Source organism: Capricornis sumatraensis, chromosome 11 (assembly GCF_032405125.1).
Source record: "Capricornis sumatraensis isolate serow.1 chromosome 11, serow.2, whole genome shotgun sequence".
NCBI classification, from domain to species: domain Eukaryota; kingdom Metazoa; phylum Chordata; class Mammalia; order Artiodactyla; family Bovidae; genus Capricornis; species Capricornis sumatraensis.
This window is the reverse complement of record NC_091079.1, coordinates 34392384-34416515: the sequence shown is the minus strand read 5'-3', so window position 1 is coordinate 34416515 and position 24132 is coordinate 34392384. Positions and strand designations below refer to the sequence as shown.

The 24132-nt window shown below is 42.1% G+C and overlaps 1 protein-coding gene across 1 annotated transcript in view; it reads right to left on the bottom strand.

The window, feature by feature from the left end:
- Positions 1-2565: 2565 nt before the first annotated feature.
- WASHC5 (WASH complex subunit 5) overlaps positions 2566-24132 on the bottom strand; it is a 55897-nt gene continuing 34330 nt past the window's right edge. The window contains exons 18-29 of the mRNA XM_068983546.1: positions 20846-20947; positions 19786-19965; positions 18537-18661; positions 15748-15910; positions 15251-15353; positions 15083-15162; positions 12807-12910; positions 11485-11614; positions 9948-10044; positions 5741-5894; positions 4820-4907; positions 2566-2959 (exon numbers count right to left, since the gene is read on the bottom strand). Coding sequence (XP_068839647.1) covers positions 2903-2959; positions 4820-4907; positions 5741-5894; positions 9948-10044; positions 11485-11614; positions 12807-12910; positions 15083-15162; positions 15251-15353; positions 15748-15910; positions 18537-18661; positions 19786-19965; positions 20846-20947 — 1383 coding nt within the window. The 3' untranslated portion in view covers positions 2566-2902. The remainder of the gene's footprint in view (positions 2960-4819; positions 4908-5740; positions 5895-9947; positions 10045-11484; positions 11615-12806; positions 12911-15082; positions 15163-15250; positions 15354-15747; positions 15911-18536; positions 18662-19785; positions 19966-20845; positions 20948-24132) is intronic.

The following is a 24132-nucleotide window of genomic DNA, read 5'->3' as shown; positions in this document are numbered from 1 at the left end:
ATACTGGATGTACACTGGACTGTAAACTGGATTGTAAAGAAACTAAAGTACAGCATGATGTTTTCCGGTACATCATGGGCACACATCCTTTAAACATACATATGCAAAATGCCAAGCTCTAATGATTTGGGGATTTAGTTTTTTTAATATAAATTTATTTATTTTAATTGGAGGCTAATTACTTTACAATATTGTATTGGTTTTGCCATACATCAACATGAATCTGCCTTCTGACTTTTCCTTGAGGTCCAGGTAGACAACATCAGTCTGTTTTCAATTTCAAGATGCCAAAAAAATTCAAAGGTTAACATGCTTTCATTTTATTACAATCAAAGATAACTAATTCTAAATTATATAATGTATGGTTCAAAACCCAAACTGAACTTGGTATAGATGTATGTTTTCTACGCATAACTTATATTTTTCAAGGAGAGAGTTTAAACAGTTGTAAAGAAGTTCTCATACAAGTAATACTTTTGAATCCCTTGTGTTTCTATCAATTTTCCAATACATGGCCCCAAACTAAAGCCTTTGGGAAACAGATGATGTCAAAACTAGTTAACAATGAAGAGATACTTTCTGTTCATCTAAAAAAAAGAAACAGTGAATGAACAAATAAGCACTTGCAATATCTGGCATAATGCCTTAAAATCGGTTTGACTTCACTGTTGCTGTTGTTCAGCGACTCAGTTGTGTCAGACTCTTTGTGACCCCATAGACAGCTGCACTCCAGGCTTCTCTGTCCTTCACTATCTCCCAGAGTTTGCTTTACTGAGTTTACACTATGTTTGAAGAGGTTGTGGACATTCAGAACAGTATCATGAGACTTAGGTAAACCCCCAAATACCATTAAGGTAAATTGTTTCCCTTAAAAGAGCAGTAAAAGATAACTGGAAGTATTGACTACAGCAGATTCTAATCATGAGGGCTAAAATGACTTTTAAAGCTTTTATAATTAACATTTCTTTTTCACCTTTTAAAAGTTGCAATTTTCTCAGTTGAGGAAATTTTTCACTTTGCCTTGTTTTAGCACAGTGTATGTGGGCTCATTGCTTGGTTTTGTGAAATTTCCCTCTAACTAATCCTATACTTCTATTTTCTGGTTAAAAACACACTTTCTTAGAACTGGCCTTTTTATTATCAGCTGTCTTTCTTTGGGGGGTAGTTTTTCATGAAGAACTAAAAATCTCACTTCATGTAGTTACTGTGATTACAAACGAAAAACAGCAAGGGGCTTCCCAGGTGGCTCAGGGGTAAAGAACACTCCTCCAGTGCTGGAGACACAAGCGATGTGGTTCAAGCCCTGGGTCGGGAAGATCCCGAGTAGGAAGTGGCAACCCACACCTCAGTACTTTGGCTCAGAAAATTTCACGGACAGAGGAGCCTGGTGGGCTATACAGTCCATGGGGTTGCGGAGTTGGACACGACTGAGAACACACACAAGGTAGTTTTGAGAAGGGGACACAGGATGGCCATGGGCTTGCTGAGTTCCCGTGTGCCAGCCTCGTGGGTGAGACGCCTAGACTCCTTACATGCCGGGCAACAGTTCACCTTCAAGATTCCTCCCTGGGTTCTCACCAGGTTGGGTTGATGAAGCTCCTACTTCCCTCGGCCGACTGCTGCTGCTGCTAAGTCGCTTCAGTCGTGTCCGACTCTGTGCGACCCCATGGACTGCAGCCTACCAGGCTCCTCTGTCCATGGGATTCTCCAGGCAAGAGTACTGCCATGGGTTGCCATTGCCTTCTCTGCCTCAGCTGACTAGATGCTTTTTAAAATCCTTTCTAGTATGTCATTTTTTTCTCTTCAGTATCTTAGGATTTGAGATTTTCTGACTGAAGAAATAACTTACCGTAAATTCAAAAAACTGAAGGGAACCAGAGGAAATCATTAGCCCTGATTTTACAGATGATGCCAGTAGGCTGCCTTGCGACTCAAACTCTGCCTCCTGACTGCAAGTTAATGCTGCTTTTTCTGCACTTGCTAAATGACTGATAAGCTCCACATTTCAGATTTTTTTGGTTTCACTCCAGAGGACACAGCTAACTATATGGTCAGAGTTAAAACGCCTTCCTTACTCTTAGCCAAACTGCCACAAGAGGGCGGCCGCTCCTCTCAGGATAATTTTCATGCAGAAGTCATTTAGGATTTTGGAGGAGTAAAAAGGTAATAATGGCTGTTATGAAAATAAGGGTGGGGGGGGGGGCGTTGTGGGGACTTGGGGTGGGGTTCCTCAGGGGTTGTTGAGGAAGGAGCAGCTGAAGTTGGGGAGTCCTACAGAAGGGAAGCAGGGACCCCTGAGGTATCTGGGGTTGGAAGAGGACACTGAGCCTCAGACCTGAGTAAACTTCCGTGGTCTGTGGCCCATGGATGGTGTGGTCTCTACCCCTGGTTCCAGTCTTGCGCTCACCATGTGCCTGCCAGCCTGACCCAGATGTGACCATGGGCACAACAGCGGACCTACCAGGCTCCTTTCTTACCTTCCAGGCAAGGTATTTTGCTGGGTGAATATGTTGTGTTTAAATAACAGGCAGAAAAATGACTTCGGGTACTGGCAATACTATTTTACTGAAAATCTGGAGTTGCACAAATAGTTCTTTAGAACATAAAACTAAGTGGATTTATCCATAACCATTATAGTCAGCATTTATAAGAGGCAGTACAAAAATGTGTTCTGCTACTACATGATATAAATTGTACATAATACCATGATTTAGACAATAGTAATTATATTAACTTGTTCAGTGGATACATCTTACTCAGAATGTCTGATGTTTCCCATAAGAAAGGGAAAAAATGCAGTTCTCCGAGCAGGTGGGTTTCTTTTCATTTCCAAGTTCATTTTAGTAATGGTGGGAAGATTTAAGGATAATCCTTTCATTGAAGAAGCAGAAGTCAAAAAAAGTTACAGGACTGTTCTGAACTCATCAAAAATGAAATTAGGCACATGTGCTTCAGCAACCTAAAGAAATGAAAACAAGAGTTAACGGTGTCATAGTGTACGAAGATCAAATTCAGCAGTAGTCAACTGGTAATCTGTCCTAGACAAAAATAACATGGAGTGGCATAGTTTTAAAATGAAAATGAAATGCAGAGTAACATGAATGTATTAACATATGATACCTATTATATGCTATTATATTGATATCGTATAAAAAATTTCAAAATTTTCCATATGAAAATTAAAGAGAGGAAGACATCCTTTGGAGCAAGGTGAATCACTGGGAAATAATGAACCACTAACTGAAACCACCACCTTCTTTTTCTGGCATTTCTACCACTGATGTTTAATTTCTTGGCACTGTTGACATCTGAAGGGGTGCAGTATAGTCCCTTCCCCAGCCCTCCACTGCCCTATCCCTAGACGAGAAGACCCCCTGGCTCTTAAAGGCACTTGGATCTGCAAAAATGCACATGCCTCTCGGAAGTACTAAGACTGGTCTCAGGTCATCTCATAATCAACTAATGACCAACTCGGAAGAATAGGACATCTAGTGCTAGAAATCGGTAGTCTTTAAAAGAAATGTTTTTTTCTGACTATAAAGTTCAGTTCAGTTCAGTCGCTCAGTCCTGTCTGATTCTTTGTGACCCCATGGACTGCAGCATGCCAGGCCTCCCTGTCTATCACCAACTCTGGGAGTTTGCTCAAACTCATGTCCATTGAGTCGGTGATGCCATCCAACCATCTCATCCTCTGTCATCTCCTTCTCTTCCCGTCTTCAATCTTTCCCAGCATCAGGGTCTTTTCAAACAAGTCAGTTCTTTGCATCATGTGGCCAAAGTATTAGAGTTTCAGCTTCAGCATCAGTCCTTCCAATAAATATTCAGGAGTATTTCCTTTAGGATGGACCGGTTGGATCTCCTTGCAGTCCAAGGACTCTCAAGAGTCTCCTCTAATACCACAGTTCAAAAGCATCAATTCTTCAGTGCTGAGCTTTCTTTATAGCCCAACTCTCACATCCATACATGACCACTGGAAAACCCATAGCTTTGACTAGACAGACCTTTGTATCACTTGCTAATTTGAGGAAAATTAGAAAATGGAGAGGAGTATAAAAAGGAATAATATCTGCTCTTAATTCCCTCAAGAAAACTAAAAGTGATTATTTTGTATCAAATTCTTACAATTTATACACACACATACACTTACACTTAAAACTTACACTTAAAACACCTACACTTAAAGCTAGGATCACATAATCTTGTGTCCTTTGCTGTGCTAAATTTTATGTTCTGAACATCCTTACACAGGTATCTTGGTGAACTTTTGTCATTTTTGGAAACCATGGTTGTACAAGACTTCAACCATGGAGGGAACTTAACCAAATGGGCTGCAGGAACTGGGTTACTGTGGAGATGAAGAAACAAACCACACAATCATTCGCTACCCTGGCCTCTTAAAGAATTCTCTCCTCGAGTGCCCATCTTAACTCCTGAACAGGGTGACCTGCAGACAGGAGGAGGGCATGGCAGAGGGTGAGAAGATGAGGAGGGAAGTTGCGTTCAATCATGGCTTCTCGCAAAGCACTGAACATTCGAGCCGAGCCCTGGGGCATAGCAGGGCGAGGGGCTCAGAGGTGTTCACAGGGAATGAGCTTTTGGACTTCATTCCTCATGAGTCCAGGGCCTTTCTTCAAACCATCTTCCTACAAAAAGGGCATTAATTTTTTTTTGGCTGCACTGCGTGGCATGTGGAATCTTAGTCTCCCAACCAAGGATGGAACCCATGGCTCCTCCTGTGATAGAAGTGTGGAGTCTTAACCACTGGTTCTCCAGGGAGGTGCCAAAGGGGCATCAATAGTGTTCTTTATCTATTGCTTACCCTCCGGGGTAGCTTTGTGTATCGAACATAATCCTCCAGAAACAGAAGGGCACCCACAACATCGGCAGGCATTTCTGGTATCTTCTGGCTGCAACACAGAACAGTCTGGATCAATGAACTGCTTTCATACGTAGACCCTTAGTCAAAATAGTGAAAGACTGAAAAAGACGACAGATGACTCTATGAAGCCAAAGAAGAGCCACGTCTACAGAATCTCCTCTTGATTATTACACTGAGCCATATCTTGCTGGCCCATCTTCAGCACACAGCCTGGAGGAGGGAATCCAAACTTCTCTGAATGGTCTACATGGGTCTTTATGACATGCCCCTGCTGACCCTTTAGGGTAACAGAGAAGGAGACTCAGGACCCAGCATCCCATGCAAATACGTAACTGGTTCTGTCCCAGAAAAGCCGCATTTGGGGTGGAGGAGAGGAAAAACTAAAGGTTTACAAGCTTTGTATCGAGTAGGAGCTTCCGCGTTTCATGTGTTTGATTTCACACCAGGACCTCGGGCTGTGCTGACAGTGGGGTGGCTCCCTGACTCCCGCTGAAGGGTGGAGCCATCCCTGGGTAAGCGGCCCAGGGGGAGGACACAGGCTCACTGAGGTCTGGGCACAGCACCCACGATGGCAGAGGGGCAGGCCTCTACTTTCTCCCCCGTGGGGCTCGCTCACGGTGCTCATGACTCATTTACAGTGGGTGCTCCCAGGGGACTCCCAGCGACTCCTCAGCGGTGTGACGGAGGGTGGGCACGCCTTTAATTGCCCCAACAGGAGACGTGCCCGAGCCTGCTGTACAGAGCAGGGTGAGTGGCCAATTCCTGACTGTACTAGAGGGATACTAAGAGGGGTCTGGCGCGTGCGGTTTCCAGCCCATTCTGGAACACTGATTCCACTTTTTCCTGGTTGGCCTTCTGTACCTTACGCACTGCTCCACTGTGGAGCGGATAAACTGGCCGATCAGCGCCAGGAACTGTTCCGTGTACCGGGAATGAAACTGCTTCAGCAGGGTGAGGAGCCCCAGCACCAGCGGCGGCCAGTCCACGGGGTCGGCGGGCTTTCGGCAGACCATTCCTGCGAGGACCGATAGACCACAGATTACACCACCGAGGGACGTGCTGGCCTTTCGCAGCATTCATTCAGGATGAATGTTCATGAATGTCAAGGTGCTGGGGCCCACGTGATCTCTGGCAGATGATTATCTGGAGGGAATGACAATCCAGGACTACATTTCGAACTGGATCCAGGACTGATGGAGGCTTCTAGTGGGCTGAAGGATCCAACTCCCTAAAACGGGTGCTGGTTTTTATAATCACCAACATTGTTTCTTTAGGATTTTGTAATTAATGGATGCAATGGTAGAAAGTATTATAACGTTTAAACATATACATTACCATATGTGAAACAGATAGCTAATGGGAAGCTGCTGTATAACACAGGGAGCTCAACATGGTCCTTTGTGATAACCTAGTGGGGTGGGGAGGAGGTCCAATCAAGAGGGAGGGTCAAATGTATACTTAGGGCTGATTCATGTTGTTGTATGGCGGAAGTCAACACAATATTGTAAAGCAATTATCCTCCAATTAAAAAGAAAAAAAAAAAAGAGATGGATAAAGTGTTACACAAGAAAAGAATGTGCCGAAGTCAGGACAGAAGAAGAAGGAACTATGTCAAGTGAGTGAGTGAGTGCCAAAGCTGGCCTTGTCACTAAGGATTTCTGCCCAAATATGGAGACCTTGACCTGCCTGAATGGCTGCTTGGGGAACAGGAGACAGAGCAGTGTTGGAAAAAAAAAACCGCACAGAGTTGGAAACTTTTATTGCCAGATTTCAAGACTTACTATAAAGTTACAGTAATCAAGACAGTACTGGCATAAGGATAGGTAAACAGATCAATGGAACAGACAAGAAAATACAGAAATAGTCATACCCTTAAAGGAGCAATTGGATTTCCATGGATATTCACACTATTTAATGGAGAAAGAGAAACCGTCTCAATAACTGATGCTAAAAATAGATATCTTTATGGGGGAAAAAAATGAACCTTGAGCCCTATTTCACATAAAAAGTAATTTGAAATAGGCCACAGACCTCAATGTAAAAGCTACAAGTACAAAGTTTCTAGGGAAAAAAAAAAGGACAGTCTGTGCCCTTGGGATAGGCAAAGGTTTATTAGAGGATAGAAGGACTAATGATAAAGGGAAAAAACGGATAAATTGGATATCATCAGCAATAAACTTCTGCTCATTATGGTCACAAGTAAGGAAAATGAATAGGTAAACCATTTTGCTAGAAAAAAAAATTTATAGCATGTATATCAAAAAAAGGACTTGTATCCATAAAATAAATAACTCCTACAACTCAGTGATAAAAAAGCTATCAACTCAATTTAAAAACAGGCAAAAGACTTGAACAGACACTTAGCAAAGAAAGATAAACAAACAAACAAAAAATATAAAGAGCCAAAAAGCATTTGAAAAAGTGCTCAACATCATAACCCATCAGGGAAAGGCAAGTTAAAACTATATGCTGCTAAGTCGCTTCAGTTGTGTCTGACTCTGTGCAACCCCATAGACAGCAGCCCACCAGGCTCCCCCGTCCCTGGGCTTCTCCAGGCAAGAATACTGGAGTGGGATGCCATTTCCTTCTCCAAATGAGAGACTCTACATACCTATTCAAATGTTTAAAAGACTGAGATGGCCAAATGATGGTAAGTTGTAAAAATGGTACAACCACTTTGGGAAAATGATTGGCAGTTGATTAGAAAGTTAATCAATCCCCATATTTGGGTTCTTGTGAAGACTGAGAAAACTTATTTAAGATGCCAAAACAAGCTATCTTGATTTACATAACCTGTTGCTGCTGCTGCTAAGTCACTTAAGTTGTGTCCGACTCTGTGTGACCCCAGAGACGGCAGCCTACTAGGCTCCCCTGTCCCTGGGATTCTCCAGGCAAGAACACTGGAGTGGGTTGCCATTTCCTTCTCCAATGCATGAAAGTGAAAAGTGAAAATGAAGTCGCTCAGTCGTGTCCGAGCCTCAGCGACACCATGGATTGCAGCCTACCAGGCTCCTCCGCCCATGGGATTTTCCAGGCAAGAGTACTGGAGTGGGGTGCCATTGCCTTCTCCGTTACACAATCTAGGCCTTGGCAATTCCAAATTACTCAGTGCCCACTGTAAGACACTAGCTGTACTCAGAACATGGAGAGAGAATCCTTCCCAGGTAGATAGCAAAGGGGATGTTTACAACAAAGACGTCTCTGCATGGAGCACCACAGAGATTCCTTTTTAAGAGACTGACCAAAGCAGCTGTACGCTTCTTAGATCAGTCTTGAGAACAATGCTCACAGGGTTTATATAAAAGCTTTCAGGGTACACTACATGCTGATGCTCCTTCCTCAGTCTGCTTTTTCTTTAATTTAATCCCCAACTTAACACACTGATCTGATTTATGAAAAGGACTGTAGTCAGGTACAGGAACTTTCTAAGACACTTCACAGTTTTATTTCAAGATCTGGGAAGTCTGTGGCATAGTGACATGCTTCTCATAAGCAGCTGTACAATCAAGGAGCATGACCTTAATCACATGCAATGAAATGGTAACAAAGGATGAGACCAGTGAGCAAACAGTCTTAATGAAAACAAGGTATCTTCATGTGCTGAGAACGCCTTATTATAAAGAAGTATACCTTCTTATTTAGTCATAAGAGAGAGAGGTCATGGATCTCAATCTTGAGATGAACTTTTAAGTCCATCTTGGGATAGTTCTTTACACTGATTCTGACCAACATCCAGAAAGGGATTTAGCATCAGGTAAGCACTTGCTCTGTGAGAGGTACCGTCACAGGTATTTTTAAGTTCTAACTGGCCTACACGTTTAAGTATCTTGGCCAACGTCACATAGATGGTAAGTTGTGAAGTCAGAATCCAGACACACCTTTGTTCCCTCCACCCTACAGCCAAGGCTTACTGGGTGCCGCCATGCCCTGCACTGGAGAAGGAAATGGCACCCCATTCTAGCATTCTTGCTGGCAGGATCTCATGGACAGAGGAGACTGGTGGGTCACCGTCCATGGGGCCACAAAGAGTTACACACGACTAAGGGACTGAGCTTCCCTGGTGGCTCAGCTGGTAAGAATCCGCCTGCAATGCAGGAGACCTGGGTTCGATCCCTGGGTTGGGAAGATCCCCTGGAGAAGGGAATGGCAACGCCCTCCAGTATTCTTCTTTGGAAATCCATAGACAGAGACTATTGTCCACGGGGTTGCAAACACTCGGACACGACTGAGTGACTAACACTAAGTGACTGAGAACCATGCCCTGCATTCTGCGGCTGTGACAAATATTGTTATCGGGGCTGTGTCTGGAATAAAGGAATTTTTTTGAATGAGGAAATTAAAAACCTTAAAGAAAATCCACATCTTTACCCTAAAAAAACTTTTGAAATAGGAAGGGAAATACTTCAAAGAAGAAATACATTTTGGAATGGCTGGTTAGAAAGAGTATATGGTTACATTTATAGAAAATACTTGTAAAGTAAATTAAACTCTATAGCAGACTTAGTTTGGAGACAGAGGAAATACCTGGGAATCTTATAAAAATGTTTAAGATAAAGTCAATGACACAAAAAACATTGGGTTATAATGCTTGATAGGACAAATATACTGATAGCCTTTGGTAACTATTGTTTGTATCACATATTCTCAAAACTAAAGTAACAGATATCCCAGGGTAAAGTACCAGAGGATTAGTCTCCTCTCTGTAACTATATTGTTACTCTTCATACCAAAGCTCCACAGTAAGCACATGACAGCTACTGAAAGAACAGGACATTAACCAAAAGAAGTTTCTTGCCCACCAAAATCAGCTCCTTTAAAGAAAAGAGAGAAGCAAAGGTCCCACACATTTTACAAGTTGGATAATCAACCACTGTAAATTACACTTGGTTGATATTAAATCCACTGTCTTCATGATATTTCAGAGGCCCAAGGACTTGGATTTTTATAAACATGCAATTAGTAAGAAACACCTCATATGTGACATAGCATTCTCTACCAAGGGATGTTCAGTTAGATGTTAATCTACCACCATTGTTCCTTACTGTAAAGAATAAATGTCATACGGCACCTAGATTTTTGTTGTACTGAAGCTTTGGCAGCTGGGCGATCAAAAACAGAAAGTTGACCACCGGGAAGTAGGGTAAGCGCTTTGTCGTGATGTATATCTGGAAAGAGAAAACAGTTTCAAAAGGAAAGCTGCCGTTTAATTTCAGTTTGCTCTTCTGACTACTGAAAACTAGGGCAGTTCCATTAATTCGCTGCCTTCAGAGTTTTATTTAATACCACCGACCCTCTCTCCCTCCAAACACAGACACCTACTTACAATTAGCCCTCTTGGGAAAGGAACGATTTTGCTTAGAGATTAGCAGCTACTCCCCCCACCCCCAATCCTCTTTTTCTCCCTCCAATCCTCTTAATGTCAGTAACAAAACAAGGGGGCTGGGGTGGGGGAGGAAGATAAGCAAGAAAGTCAAGGCCAAGCCGGAAGGAGGGCAAAGAGAGGGAAAGAGAAAAGAGGCAGAAAGAAAGAAGGAAGACCCCCATAGCACTGCATAGCAGTGCATAAGTAGAAAGCAAGCGCGGGTCCCATTGCCATTTCCTTTTCTCTGGGCAATGCCATAGAGCAGTCTCCTGCCCAGTTCATGAGGCAGAAAGCACAGTCAGGCCACACCCAGCCATCTCCCCTCTCCTAGTCATTCTGATTCCCTGGGAGGCAGGTGGCATCCTGGCCAACAGCACCAACTCTGGTCAGACAGCCTGGTTCCATCGCTGGCTACTGTGGGGCCCTGGGAAGTTATCAACCTCTGAGCCTCAGGTTCCTCCCCCGACAAGGCACATTTCATGAGGCTGCTGTGAGATTAAGTGAGAGCACCTAGTCAGGGTTAACACAGTGCTTGGCACATAATTCTTAGTAAAATGTTAGGTGCTATTTATGTTCATAATCTTACTTCAAACCCAGGGGATCATACAGATTTCAGAATTTCATATTACAATAAAGATTTTAGGTAGGCAATACAGTGCAGACTATAAGCAAAGTTATCTGTATTTCTGCAAAAACATGACAATTCACAGGAGTATAAACAGCTTCAAGTCAGTCTGGGACAGGTTCTGGCACTACATGCGATCTGGCACTAACTTGTGAAAAACGCTTCCAGTTCTCAGAAGTTTACGGAGATCAGAACAGCAGAAGAGAGCCTGTCTCCCCAGATTCTGACCGTGATTACTGTCAGCCAAGGAGGGAAGGGTCTTTGGGCAAGAAGGATCGATGCCACCATTTAGGAGCAGTTCAAATACCAAACCCCAGAGAAACCTAAAACTCATCTCTTACTGATACAGCACTTGCCACTCAGTTCTGACAAACACTGTTATCACTGTTGACTCCCACAGCCCTGAGTCAGGCAGCGGGGGCGTGATCATCTTCATATTACACGCAGAGAATGGGAACCCAGTAAGGGCGGAGGATCACGAGAGCAGAGGTTCTGGGATTGGAACCAGGGTCTTCCAATGTCAGATGGAGCACGGGGATCTGCTACCTGGGCCAGATGGCCTTTGGTCCCACCCTGTCTCCCACCACAGCATTATATTACATGTTAGTAATCATGAACCTTGTTCAGTGGGTTGTGGATGCCAGCTGCCTCCAGGTAGGCAGTGATTTCATATAAGAGTGTGTTATCTTCTTTGGGGTAAGGAAGTGAAGGGTCCTGATAGTGGGCTTCGATATCTGCTAGGAGTGCCCTGAATGAAGAAAAACAACAACAATAGTAATGAATGTTAGAGATAAACTGAATACAGACAATAGTTAACACAAGCTACGCTGTAATCTTCCAGGGATTCAGTGTCCTCTTGTAACAAGGGCTTGCTCCCTTCAAATCCTCAATTTCCATACCTGTGACTGGTGATAAGTGGGAAATCTGAACTTGAATTATGTTTTCTTTTAAAGTTCACCCAAATCAAATGCTTTCACCACTTAAATTTTTAGGAGTTGACTGAACTAGTTTCAATACCTACTTTGTCAAAAGCACACTGACTTTGTGACCAAGAAGCGTGGATTATTTATCGTTAAGCAGGAGGCTCAAAATGAGAGCAAGCTGCTGGTCAGGTGGAGAGTGTGACTGGATGCTAGGATATGTGTCCACAGCCACGCCGGTCATCAAGGTGCTTCTAATTCCCCTCAGGAGAATCAGTGATTCAGTTCTGTGGAAAGTCAAGTGCGGATTTTGGTGACAATTGCTTTCTCAGTCTAGCAAGAATCTAGCAAACTGTCTGATGTGTATTAAGTGATCAATACATGTTGGCTGAAATGACTCCATCAAAAAAAAGAGACAATACTGAAGCGAGAGGCTTCTGAAGGTAGATTTGATTACCTATGGGAATTTATAGGGAAGCCTATAAATTCAGAGAGCGTTCTCACTCAAAAAGAACTTAAAAGAGTAGGTGCCTGCATGCATGCTCAGTTGCTTCATGCAACTGTCTGACTCTTTGCAATCCCAGGGACTGTAGCCCACCAGGCTTCTCTGTGCATGGGATTCTCCAGGTAGGAATACTGGAGTAGGTTGCCATGCCCTCTTCCAGAGGATCTTCCTGACCCAGGAATTGGGCCCATGTCTCCTGCCTTGCAGGTGGATTCTTTACCACTCAGCCACCCAGATACTGAATGTATAAAACAGATAACTAATGAAAACCTACTATAGAGCACAGGGAACTCTACTCAATGTTCTGTGGCGACCTAAATGGGAAAGAAATCAAAAAAAAGAGGGGATTCAGGTATGATGTGCAGCTGATTCGCTGTGCTGCACAGGAGAAACTAACGCAACACTATAAAGCAACTATCCTCCAATACAGAAAGAGCAGGCACCGAAGACTGGGGTGCTGACTGATGGTTAACAGTCTAGGCCCAGAGGTGGCTGTTTCAAATGCCAGCACTTACTTATTGAGGTTCTCCAGAGCAGCTGCCAGGTGTTTGGAGTCAAACCGACAAGAATAATTTAATTCATTGGCGATCTGTTGTCTCAGGATCTGCATCTGTCCAACCTGTGAACAAGCAAGAGAAAGAACAGGGAAAAGCTGATGAACAAAAAGATGACAAGTTTTCATTGAAAGGTTCGCAACATTCTACAGAAAACTTCAAGGATTTCCTGGACTGGTTTCATGCCTAAGACCAGCATCACTGCTAATGGAGCACAAGGGACCCTTCAAGAAATGCCTGCAGAGATCCTGTATGCCAACCTCAACTGAACCCTGAAGTCTAATACTGAACCTAATAGTCTAATAAAAGTGAACCATTAATGTTCTTGTTGTCTGTGGATTAAAGGTATGTGTTCTGAAGCTCTATTTATTATCTTTTAGAATGAGTTCTCATGTTCAGTAACCACTAATAAGAAGCCCTACTTTCTTTACCTGTCATAAATTGAACTTTCTCAAGCCCTGGGGTGCCATTTCACTCTAACATTTGGTCAGTATCATTCTGTCTATATCCCTCAGGATCATAGATCATGAAATAATCAAGGTGATAAAATAACCTACATACAATCTTCCAAGAAGGCCCTTCTAACAAGGATAACCCTGAAACCAGGGGTTCTTCATGTTTTGTTGGCACTTTGGACATCTTTAGAAAGTTGGAAAAGTATATGGATGTTGTCTCAGAATAGTTCTTCTGAATGTATGAAATAAAACATACAGGATAACAATGGAAGCCAATTGTAACAAAATGTAATTCTCAAGCAATTAAAAGAACAGATTTATTATAACTTCCTTCCCTTGTTATCCTGGCTTAGGGCAAGTCAGACCTATATAACAAGAGGCCATCTAGCAGAGCCAAAGGCTTCTATTCAATTTTAAGTTTCCAAATTAGAACAAAAACTCAATGAAATGATGAGAAATATACTGTGAATTGGGCTGAGACACCAACAATTCCTGTTTCAATGAGCAACTTACATAATTGGGAACAAGAGAACAGGACTGCTCCAAATTCTGTCAGGAATCTAGACTTCTCCTTTGGTATCTGACACTTTTTACCATCAGTCAGTTTTCCATCAGGAAATCTACTCTTTCCTGTTGTACTGTGGGTAGGCTTTCCAGGGAGACAGCCAGCTTCCTTGAACTCTGTCTTACAGCAACTGACAATGTTCTGCACCCACATAAGGGTGTTCAACAAAGGGTTACTGAATGCCTCAGGTCATCAAGTGAAGAGAGGAGGATATGCAGAAGACACAAGGTGTCTCTGGAAGTCAACGCCACAGTGTAAAGGCAGATGCATGGATTCTAAAGCAACCTGGATTTCCATCCGGCAAATCACAGGCACACCTTCGAAATACTGAGTTTGGCTCCAGACCACCATAAATAAAGCAAATATTGCAATAAAGTGAGCCACATGAATTTTCTGGTTTTCCAGTGCATATAAAAGTTATGTTCACATTATATTGGAGTCTATTAAGTGTATAAAAGCATTATGTCTAAAAAATAATTTTAAAATACTTTATTGCCAGAAAAGCTAGCCATCCTTCAGAGTGGTAACAAAGGTCACTGATCCCAGATCACTGTCACAAATATAACAATAATGAAAAAAAACTTGCAGTATTGCGAGAATTCCTGAAATGTGACACAAAGTGAGCAAAAGTTGTTGGAGAAATGGTGGTGACAGTCTTGCTCGACACAGGGTTGTCACAAGTTTTCAATCTGTGCAAAATGCAATACCTGCAAAGTGCAGTAAAGTGAAGTACAGTAAGATGGTGCGCACCTACAATCTCCGCATCTCACTTCCTCACTCATTTCCAAAGACATGTTCTAGTCAGTGTAAGGATAACATGTCCAGAGGAACCTGGCTTTCTAGCTTTTGTGCAGCTACTTAACTACTCTAACGGCTGAGATTAGGGCGGCAAACTGACAGCAGTTCATTAATGAACCTGTCACATAAGGACGGAGGATGACTGAGGGAGGAAAACTCCTGTTTCCTTGAGTGAAAGCACCTCTTGCTAAAAGGCATTTCAGAATGAAAGTTTTCTTCAGTGAAAGAAGCATGATAAATGGGCTAATGAAAAGCACTGTCCAGAAGAGCCAAAGAACAGACCCATTTAGAAATAATGATAAACCCGAAATGATGTATTTTTGGTTTGATGGACAAAGAAAGAAGAGTGGCTTTCTTGGGGCAACCAAGTTACCAGAAATAATAAAAAAAACCCATAGCATTCTTCTCTCACAACGTACCTTCATGATAGCCTCGAGATAAGCGGTCCAAATCTTCTGGGTTTTAGCAATGGCGGAAAAGTAAATTTTATTCGAGTTTGCTGAAAGGTTAAAATATGAGTTTCTATTTAGTAAATTTGGAAAGGCTACAGTGTTCTCTCGACCTCAGGCCCATTTTAGAACACTTACCTACAATGCTTTTTAGGGGGCTGACGGCATTCATGAGGGTTTTCAAAGTCTCCTGCACAGTTCTGTCTCGCAAGATAATTTTCTGAAACATGCTGAGGAAATTCTAAAACGAGAAGGCATGATCAAATAACCAAATATAATGAATAAAATGAAGAAACGCTCCAGTTAACTCAAAGGCTACACAGAACACAGACAAGCCTCATTCACACAAAGCTACAAATAAGACGATGGGGAAGACACAACTTCCGGTTCCCATCAGAAACATCCCCTGCTGGGAGGAGTTGCTGGTTTCCAAGATGAAATTCACAAAAACCGTCCAGCAGTAAAAATACTATGCTGGCCAAAGAGATTCTAGTTTATTCTCAGTTCTTCTCTATTTAACAGGAATTATATAAATATGCCTGATGTCAGGATAGGAAAGCACAAAAGAAAAGCTAAACCATCTACTCCCTTCTTCCCCAGGATAGCGGAACACACATGGACACCTGAAGGCTCACCTGTAACTCTTTGACAATCATAAAGCACAGAAGCCTGTCTAACCCGTTCAGACCGAAAGTCCCCAAGGTGTTTTGGATTTCTGAGAAAAGGCGGCTGCTGGTCACTTCTTGATGGGTTTTCATGTCATACCAAGTGTTCAGCTGGTCAATGTGACACGTCATTCTAAAACATAAACAAAACAAACTCAAAACCCAAAAGCAGCTCAGAATTCACCCTGAATGGATGAGGGATGCAATAGGATTAGGGGCATCGGATAGGAAGAACAATGGTTTCATGATCTGTTTTAATAACCCCTGCATCTGGGCAGCCAAGACATCTCATGGTGAATGTCTGATGAGCCAGGAAGGTGAAATTCAGTTAAGTCACCTCTTCCTGCCCTTGCTACGTCACCAGTTTGAATGATGTGTTTCCACTGGGTTGGGTAGTTGAGTCATGTCTCAAGGACAAGGCTAGATTCAGTCACCAGGCTGGAAGACTTCAGAGCCCCATTGCCTCTCTGGAGGGTCTTCCTGTAAATATCCAGAGACTATGGATGAAACAGTGTCTTGTGCCACTTCCAGTTGGGTAAGAAAGGAACTTTGAATCCTCATGCCCTCACATCTGAGGCTATGATGACAGAGCCATTTCCTCTTTCCTTCTCGTCCTGGTCATTGACCAACAATTCCCTTTGAGACTCAGGAGTGTGACGATGGTGATGATAAAAACTGACATTTACTGAGGACTGCCTATGTGTCAGGCCCTGGGCCAGACCCTTTCGAATGCTCTCTCTTTATCCTCAGAATAGTGCTGTGATGTACAAGCTGTTTGACTTTCACTTTATACATGAAATAACTGAGTCTTGGACAGGCCTGATTCTAACACCACACCCACAACCACCAAGATTCTCAAATGTTCGCATGGGGACCTTAAATCAATGGTGCCAGTGTGTATTTTCAGTTGCTTCAGTTGTGCATGGCTCTTTGAGACCCTATGGACTGCAGTCCGCCAGGGTCCTCTGTCCATAAGATTCCCAGGCAAGAATACCGGAGTGGTTGCCATGTCCTCCTCCACGGGTTCTTCCAACCCAGGGATCGAACCCCCACCTTCTGTGCCTCTTGCATTGCAGGAGGATTCTTTACCCACTGAGCCACCTGGCAAGTCCTAAGTCAATGGTAGAACATGTTTAAAAAAACAGATCTCAAGCTCCCATTTCTGGAGGGTTGGATTGGGTATGTGTGGGGTAGAATCCTAGCCTCTACTTTCAACAGCCCCCACAAAATTATACGGCTCCAGTCCTCAGAGCCAATACATATCTTTACTGAAATGAGGCTTGGGAGGGAATTAAGAGGCTCAGGAGCGAGGGAATTTTAAATTTGGGACTAGATGCAAGAGCAAGATGGCTTCCAGAGCGGCAGTGTACTTTCAGGCTGCAAAGCGTCTTGCTTCCACCACTCAGTGTGGGCACTTTGTGTCACCTGAGAGGCTCCCAATTTTGATGCCATACATGACATGGAAATCCCAGTCATGCTTAATCCTGTCTGCCAGTATTAAGCTGGCACTAGGTGCGTGAGGCAGACAGGTTTCTAGGAGGGCTTCCAAGATCAACCCACGGGGACTGAGAAAGGAGAAGTCCCAAAACATTTTGGATCACTTTTTTTGGCCCGAAAGTCACAGACCAAACCCATTTCTGCCGAAGGTGACATACGGTTTGTCGAGTTTCTTAAGTTCTGACAGAAAATCAGCCTGAATGTGAAGGCAGTATAGAGAAGACATGTCATGAGGACATTTAACTTGCACAAAGTCAACTTCTCCTGCATCGCTGGACTGAGAAAGAAGAGATACCACCTTTCCCTGGGAAACCACATGGGTCATTCCACTGAGCAGGCACAGGCCCAGGGGTGAACACAAGAGCAGACAGGAGCCTGCTTTCCCCTTAGTAGGGCTTAGTACCAGCTGTTTCATCAGAGCCTCAACTGAAGAAAAATGACGACTCCGCTGGACTTACTGAGACGGACAGCGTGCAAGTCCCCACTGTGGTGCCCACCTGTAGTATTCTCAGTAGCCATTTTGACTCTATGAGGTTCTCACCCATGTGACTGTATATTTAATCTGTAAGTCACTGTTGCCCTTGAACGACACAGGCTTTAAGAGTTGGGCTCCAGAGTCAGAGGGCCTGGTATGTACTCTGGGGCCACCATTTATTAACTTCTGGGCAAGTGACTGAGCTTTTTTGTGCCTTGGTTACTTCGAGAAGCACAGGGGATGAATAATGGTGCCTACCCCTTTAGACTGTTGTGATGGGCAAGCAAAGGGATGTGTGTCAGGGCCCAGGAGGAGCACACAAGCTGAGTGCTCAAGAAATGCTGGGTCTTCCGCAAAAAGTGCCTAAGGGTAGGGCTGAGAAACAAGAAGGTCATCTTAGAAGTGCAAGGTGTGAGCTGGCACGTGCAAGGCCAGTGACTGCAATGGGGGAGTAGGTCATGAGTAACAGGAAAAATTTGAAATTTAAAGTTTTAATAAACCAGGTAGTCCACAGACCCAAGTAATGTTAGCTGGAAAGAAACAGAGGCATAGACTAAAATAAGAGGTGGCTGAACAGACCTTCTAATTGTTTTCATTTATGTGTCTTTGGACTGGGGTGACCTCAGTCACACTGAGGAAAACATGCAGTCCCAGAAAAAGTAAACTTAATCAACCCACGAGAAAGGCTCCAGCGATGGCAGGAACAAGGATATGATCTGAGTAGAAGTCAAGGATATGATCGCTATGTTTAGAGACTTGCTGTCCAGTGGAATTGAGGTACACCTACTTTGGGTCTGTGATTCGCAAGATTTCTCTGCAGAGTCGACCAATAAATGTTACAGACTCGTCCACAGGGGTAAACTTTGGTATTGGAATATGAGTGGACTGGTACATACTTTGCCAATCTTGAATCTAGGAAAAAAACAAAAAAAAGAACCCCAAAGACATAAATATTTAGTCCATCTTTGATAAGTTAACCTAGTTATCCTTTTCTTATATAGTTTTACAAAGATAATGTTGCATGAATAGTGAATATAAATGGCTCCTTGATTTTGAAGAAGAAATTTTAAAAACTGTAGTAACAGCCTCCCAGAAATAACACATATAATATTTATTAAAAAAAGAAATAACTGTGAAAAAGTGAAGTGATTGAGGAGAAGTGGAAAAAGACACAGGAATTTCTTACTTTCTGTCTTACAAGTTGACAATGTAATAATAAACATCCAAAATATAGGGCTGGAAGAAACATAATCTTTTGAAAATGTCACCCGAATCATGTCAGTTCCCTAATTAAAAACCTGTGAGTGACTCCTTGTTAATTACTAAGATCGGTCTTCTCAGCTGTGACACTTAAGAATGTGGTGCTCAAATAATCCAACAGAAAATAGGCAAAGGACTCGACATTTCTCCAAAGAAGATATAACCTGGTCGATAAGCGCATGAAAAGATGCTCAACATCATTGGTCATGATGGAAATGCAAATCAAAACCACAATGAAGTACCACTCAGACTCACTAGGATGGTTGTAATCAAAAAGAAAAAAAGAGAAAATTAGCAAGTGTTGGCGAGGATGTGGAAACCTAGAACCCTCAGACACTGCTGGTGGGAACGAACAAATGGTGCAGGCACTGTGGGAAACAGCTTGGTGGTTTGCAAGTTAAATGCAGAACTACTAAATGAGCCAGCATTTAGGTATACACTCTTGGGTATATACTCTGACCCAACCTAGATGAGCTCCTAAGTCTTTGGAACTCCTGAGTACCTGGTTTACAATGACTATACCAGATGGTTTCATTCTGTAGCCACGTAATTAAGTCTGCTTTCTCCTAAGGACAGTAAACTTGGAGGGGTCAGGGGTCACAGAAACCTTTCTGCAACCCTCACAGCTCCTGAAGTTACTCTGAAGGCATTTGTGACTCTGCAGTGGTTACAGAATTTTAGTAATTATTTAAACAAACTTTGTTGTTGGCATTTCTGAGGTTTGGGGCATGTCAGAAGTGCTATATAGTCAAGAATATTAAAATCTGTTTAGATACCTTTGTTCTTAAGAAGTTATTACACTCTTGTTCCACATTGTAATTTATGATACGAGATACTTCTTCCTGCCAGATCTTCAGACCATAAATGTTGACATAGTCCTGAATATATTCAAAAGAACGATGGAATCCATCCATGGTAGCTCCCAGCTCTTTCAGCTTGGGCATCAGTTCACTCGGCTGTGTGAAAAAAGAAGCAGAAAGCTGTTAGACTGGCACAGTCTGTCAACCGCCAACGCCGACATGAGACTGTCAAGGAAATCCCAGTGAGAGGCCACTGTGACAGCTGAAGACAGCTCTGGAAATACTTATTCCTGCCTCATTGAGAGTGGGTGGTGATTTATGCCAGGCGTCTAATAAAGAATTTATTTCATTCATTTGGGAAGAAAGCCTCATATAAAAGAATATAAAAAATGAGTATCAGTGATTTCTCTCATCACTTGATAACTCTAATCTTAATTTTAAATTGAATTTACTGATGTGATTTCAGATGTAAATTTCAGGCCTGCTCTTTCTCTCTTGAGAAAAATGATTATATTCTCTAGAATATGATCAAGCAAAAGAAAAAAATTACAGCCTTTGTAGTTTCAGTCTGCTTTAGGCTTAACAAATTCTTTTCACTACGAGAAGGAACCTGGAATCATAAACATCAGTTTAATTCTTAAACTTGAAGTGAAGGAAAGGGCTGATTTTAAAAAGGGTTTTCTTATAATATGAATGCTTATAAGATAGGATCAAGGGTGGGATGAGGTGGGAGGTAGGAGGGAGGTTCAACAGGGAGGGGACATATGTCTGTCTATGGCTGATTTAAGTTGATGTTTAGAAACCAACACAATTCTGTAAAGCAATTATCCTTCAATTAAATAAATTAATAAAAAACCCCACCAAAATAAAAAAGAAAGATAGGATCAAAAAGCACATCAGGTGATTGTACTGAACATGATACAGTAGATATATGTTAGATAGGAAGAAAGGTCTTGTTCCTGTTCAAAATGACATTCTAGAACATTCTGCAAGCTGAGTCAAGAGCAAGGACAGACTCATTCTGCTGATCGGGTACCTTGGCTCGGGGGTTGAAGATCAAACCCCTATGAAGGGCAAAAGCAACACGCTTAACCAGTTCCTTCCTGATTCCATCCTCCAGCAGTTGTTTTGGATCCACCTAAATGCAAATTGAAAAGCATTAAATGTCAGTGAGGAAAACCTCAGTCTAGGAGAAACACAGAGGAAAGACAGTCTCCAGAATCTGTAGGGGAGCACTTCCCTACCTCAATCCTAAATGATTAGGGTTTTTTCCCCCCTTTCCTGCCCCTTTGATCTTGTGCGGCTCGGATAGAATTATTGAAACCTGTTACCTTGGTAGGACTTAGTTTATCTCAGCAACATTCATGATAATTTTACATGTCATTTCAAAGATGGTGGGTATGGAAAGTTTTAAATCGCCTCACATTTTGATCATTTCCTTAAAAGTGCCTTTTCTTATCACCAGGAGGAGACAGTGGACTGTATGGCTTGCACTGGAATTTAGTGCCCATCTCTCATCTGGAAGTTATCTAAGGGCATCTATAATCATACGAGCAAAGTCACTTGGGGCTGGACCTCTGCAGATTCAACAATTCTTTTTTCTTTCAGCATTCTCAGGATGCTGTTTGTAATTAGAGAGATAAAATAGGAAAGAAATCTGCTACTTAACTCTGTAGCTTATTTTGCTGATTCTTTTTTTCTATAATGAGAAAGCTTTTGTTATTCCCTAAAAGTCTGTCAAATCTATAAAACATGAAATAGTTTTAATACAGTCCTTTGAATTCTCTAAGACATGTTTCTTTTAATTTGTCAAGACTTATTATTTTAAAAAGTCATAAAGAAAATTGATGGGTTCCATCTGGATTTGATGATATTTAAACTTTAAGGAGGATAACTGGAATGAAAAAGTTCCTGAAAATACAGAAGCCAGAGGAACTTGTTGAACTACACTGTGATCAGGCAGTCACTGAAAGCCAGACCGAGGAGAAACAATAGGTCAAGACCTAGAATTCTTCAACAGGCAAACTGTAAGGAAAGAAAAGAATGAAGGAGGAATCTGAGGAGTAAATCAGTCTTAAAAGACATACATTTTTTTTTAAATGGGCAAATCTGTACTAAAGTGTCTAGAGATTTACTTCTGGGTAATAAAACTACAAACAGAGAGACTGGGATTAGGTCAGGGCCCACAAGGAGCATCCTGGGGTAGGAGCTGGCTCAACTGTATCTCTGGGCTTGAGAGGTGGTGAGAGTGAGTGGTCTTTATCTCATACTAACCTATCAAGCTACACAACTGTTTCTAAAGCGTTTGGCATCTATGCTGTATTTCATGAGAAACGGGTAAATTATAAACAAATACAGTCAATGAAAACAAATTCAAGCAGGTACAATGAAATTTCCAATGAGAACAGCCCTTATAAAAACAGATTTCATGAAAAAGAGTTCAATGTTTTCATGAATCTCATGGTCTTAAAGGGCCCTTCCCATTCTCCCCAGACTTCCACCAACCAACCTGCGGAGTGCTCATGGGGAAAGACCCTGTCACACAGCTCCTTCCTTGCATTCTGTCTACCTTCTGTGGTTAACAGCAGTTAACAGTTTTCACATGGGTCCCCCAGGCCCTCCTCTATTAATTTAGATATGTATTTGTTCTTAAATACATTCATTAAAAAATCTAAATGGTCACGTGGTGGTTCTATGTCTAGCGTTCTACGGAATCTCCACCATGTTCTCCATGGTGGCTGTGCGGTCTACGCATCTGCAGGGGAGCAATGGAGAGGCAGACGTGGAGGGCAGACCTGGGGACAGTGCAGGAAGGAGGGGTGGGATGAATGGAGAGAACATTCTGGAAACATACACCTTACCATACGTAAAACAGCAAGAGGGAATTAGCTGTGTGACACCAGGAGGTCAACCCATGGCTCTGTGACAACCTAAGGGGGTGGGAGATGGGAAGGGGGTCAGAAGGGAGGGGACAGATGTATACCTGTGACCGATTTGTGTTGATGTATGGCAGAAACCAATACAATATTGTAAAGCAATTATCCTCCAAGAAAAAAAATGTCTAAATGGGATAAAAATATTGGGTTGGCCAAAAAGTTCATCTGGACCAATCTAGTCCTAGGATTTATCTGTAAGAGGTTATGAAAATGAAATTTTTGGTCAATCCAATATGAACATATATATACATGTTGTTCTACCATTGCGTTTCCACTCTACATTTTGGAAATTTCTTGGTGGTAAGTTATTTTTGAATGGCAGGAAAGTAATCCACAGTGTGACTGCACCATGATATATTCAGCCATTCTTTCCCTCATAAAATGCTTAGGCTATTTCTATTACTTTGGCTACATCTAACAATGGACATTATATGTGTATCTGTATATATCTCACTTGTTTTAACTCATATTTACTGAAATGAATTAAAACTCTTTGAAAGGGTTTGAAATAGATCCATAGCATTCAAAGATTACAGATTACTGAAGGCCATGGGATCCCACATAAAGCCCTGAGTTGTTAAACTGTCAGAGACAATGTAAGCTTAAAGGATGTCAAGATGACATTCCCTTTGAACTTATTGGTACTTCCCTGGTGACTCAGATGATAAAGAATCTGCCTGTAATGCGGGAGACCTGGGTTCAACCCTTGAGGAACGCAACCCAGTCCAGTATTCTTACTTGGGAAATCCCATGGACAGAGGAACCTGGTGGACTACAGTCCATACGGCTGCAAAGAGTCTGACATGACTGAGCAACTAACACTAACATACTTGCGCTTATTAAGTGAAAGATTCTGGTAAGAGATTTACATTTTTCTTAAGCAGTCCTTCCCTTGATAATTATTGCTAATTACTAGGTTTTATTACATCCAACTAGTCACTCTGTATTTAAGACTAACCTGGTCCTAGGATGTATCATCACATAAAGATGAGTAAGAAGTGATAACCTGTCTGTGTACTCTCTGAATATCAACTGACTTAAACTGGCATCAGGCCTAAATCAAGTTTAATAGAGTCTAATAATACTACAGGGCTAGAATGGTATTTCTTTACTATATTTCTAGAAACAACATAGTAAAGTTCTGTTTCTATTTAGGTTCATTTCCTATATTTTCTTGGATTTCATTAACACAAATGTTATATCCAGCAACTCAACGAAGATTCTTTAGAAAATTGGAAATGTTAAGATTCTATTGATGTCAGATAAATGGAAAAATAAATAAGAGCACCACGAACTGAGTGGGTGCATCACTAGTCATCTTAGGATTACAAATTATAATAAAACAGCAATGATATACCACTTTAGACCCGTCTGGAGAACAAAAATT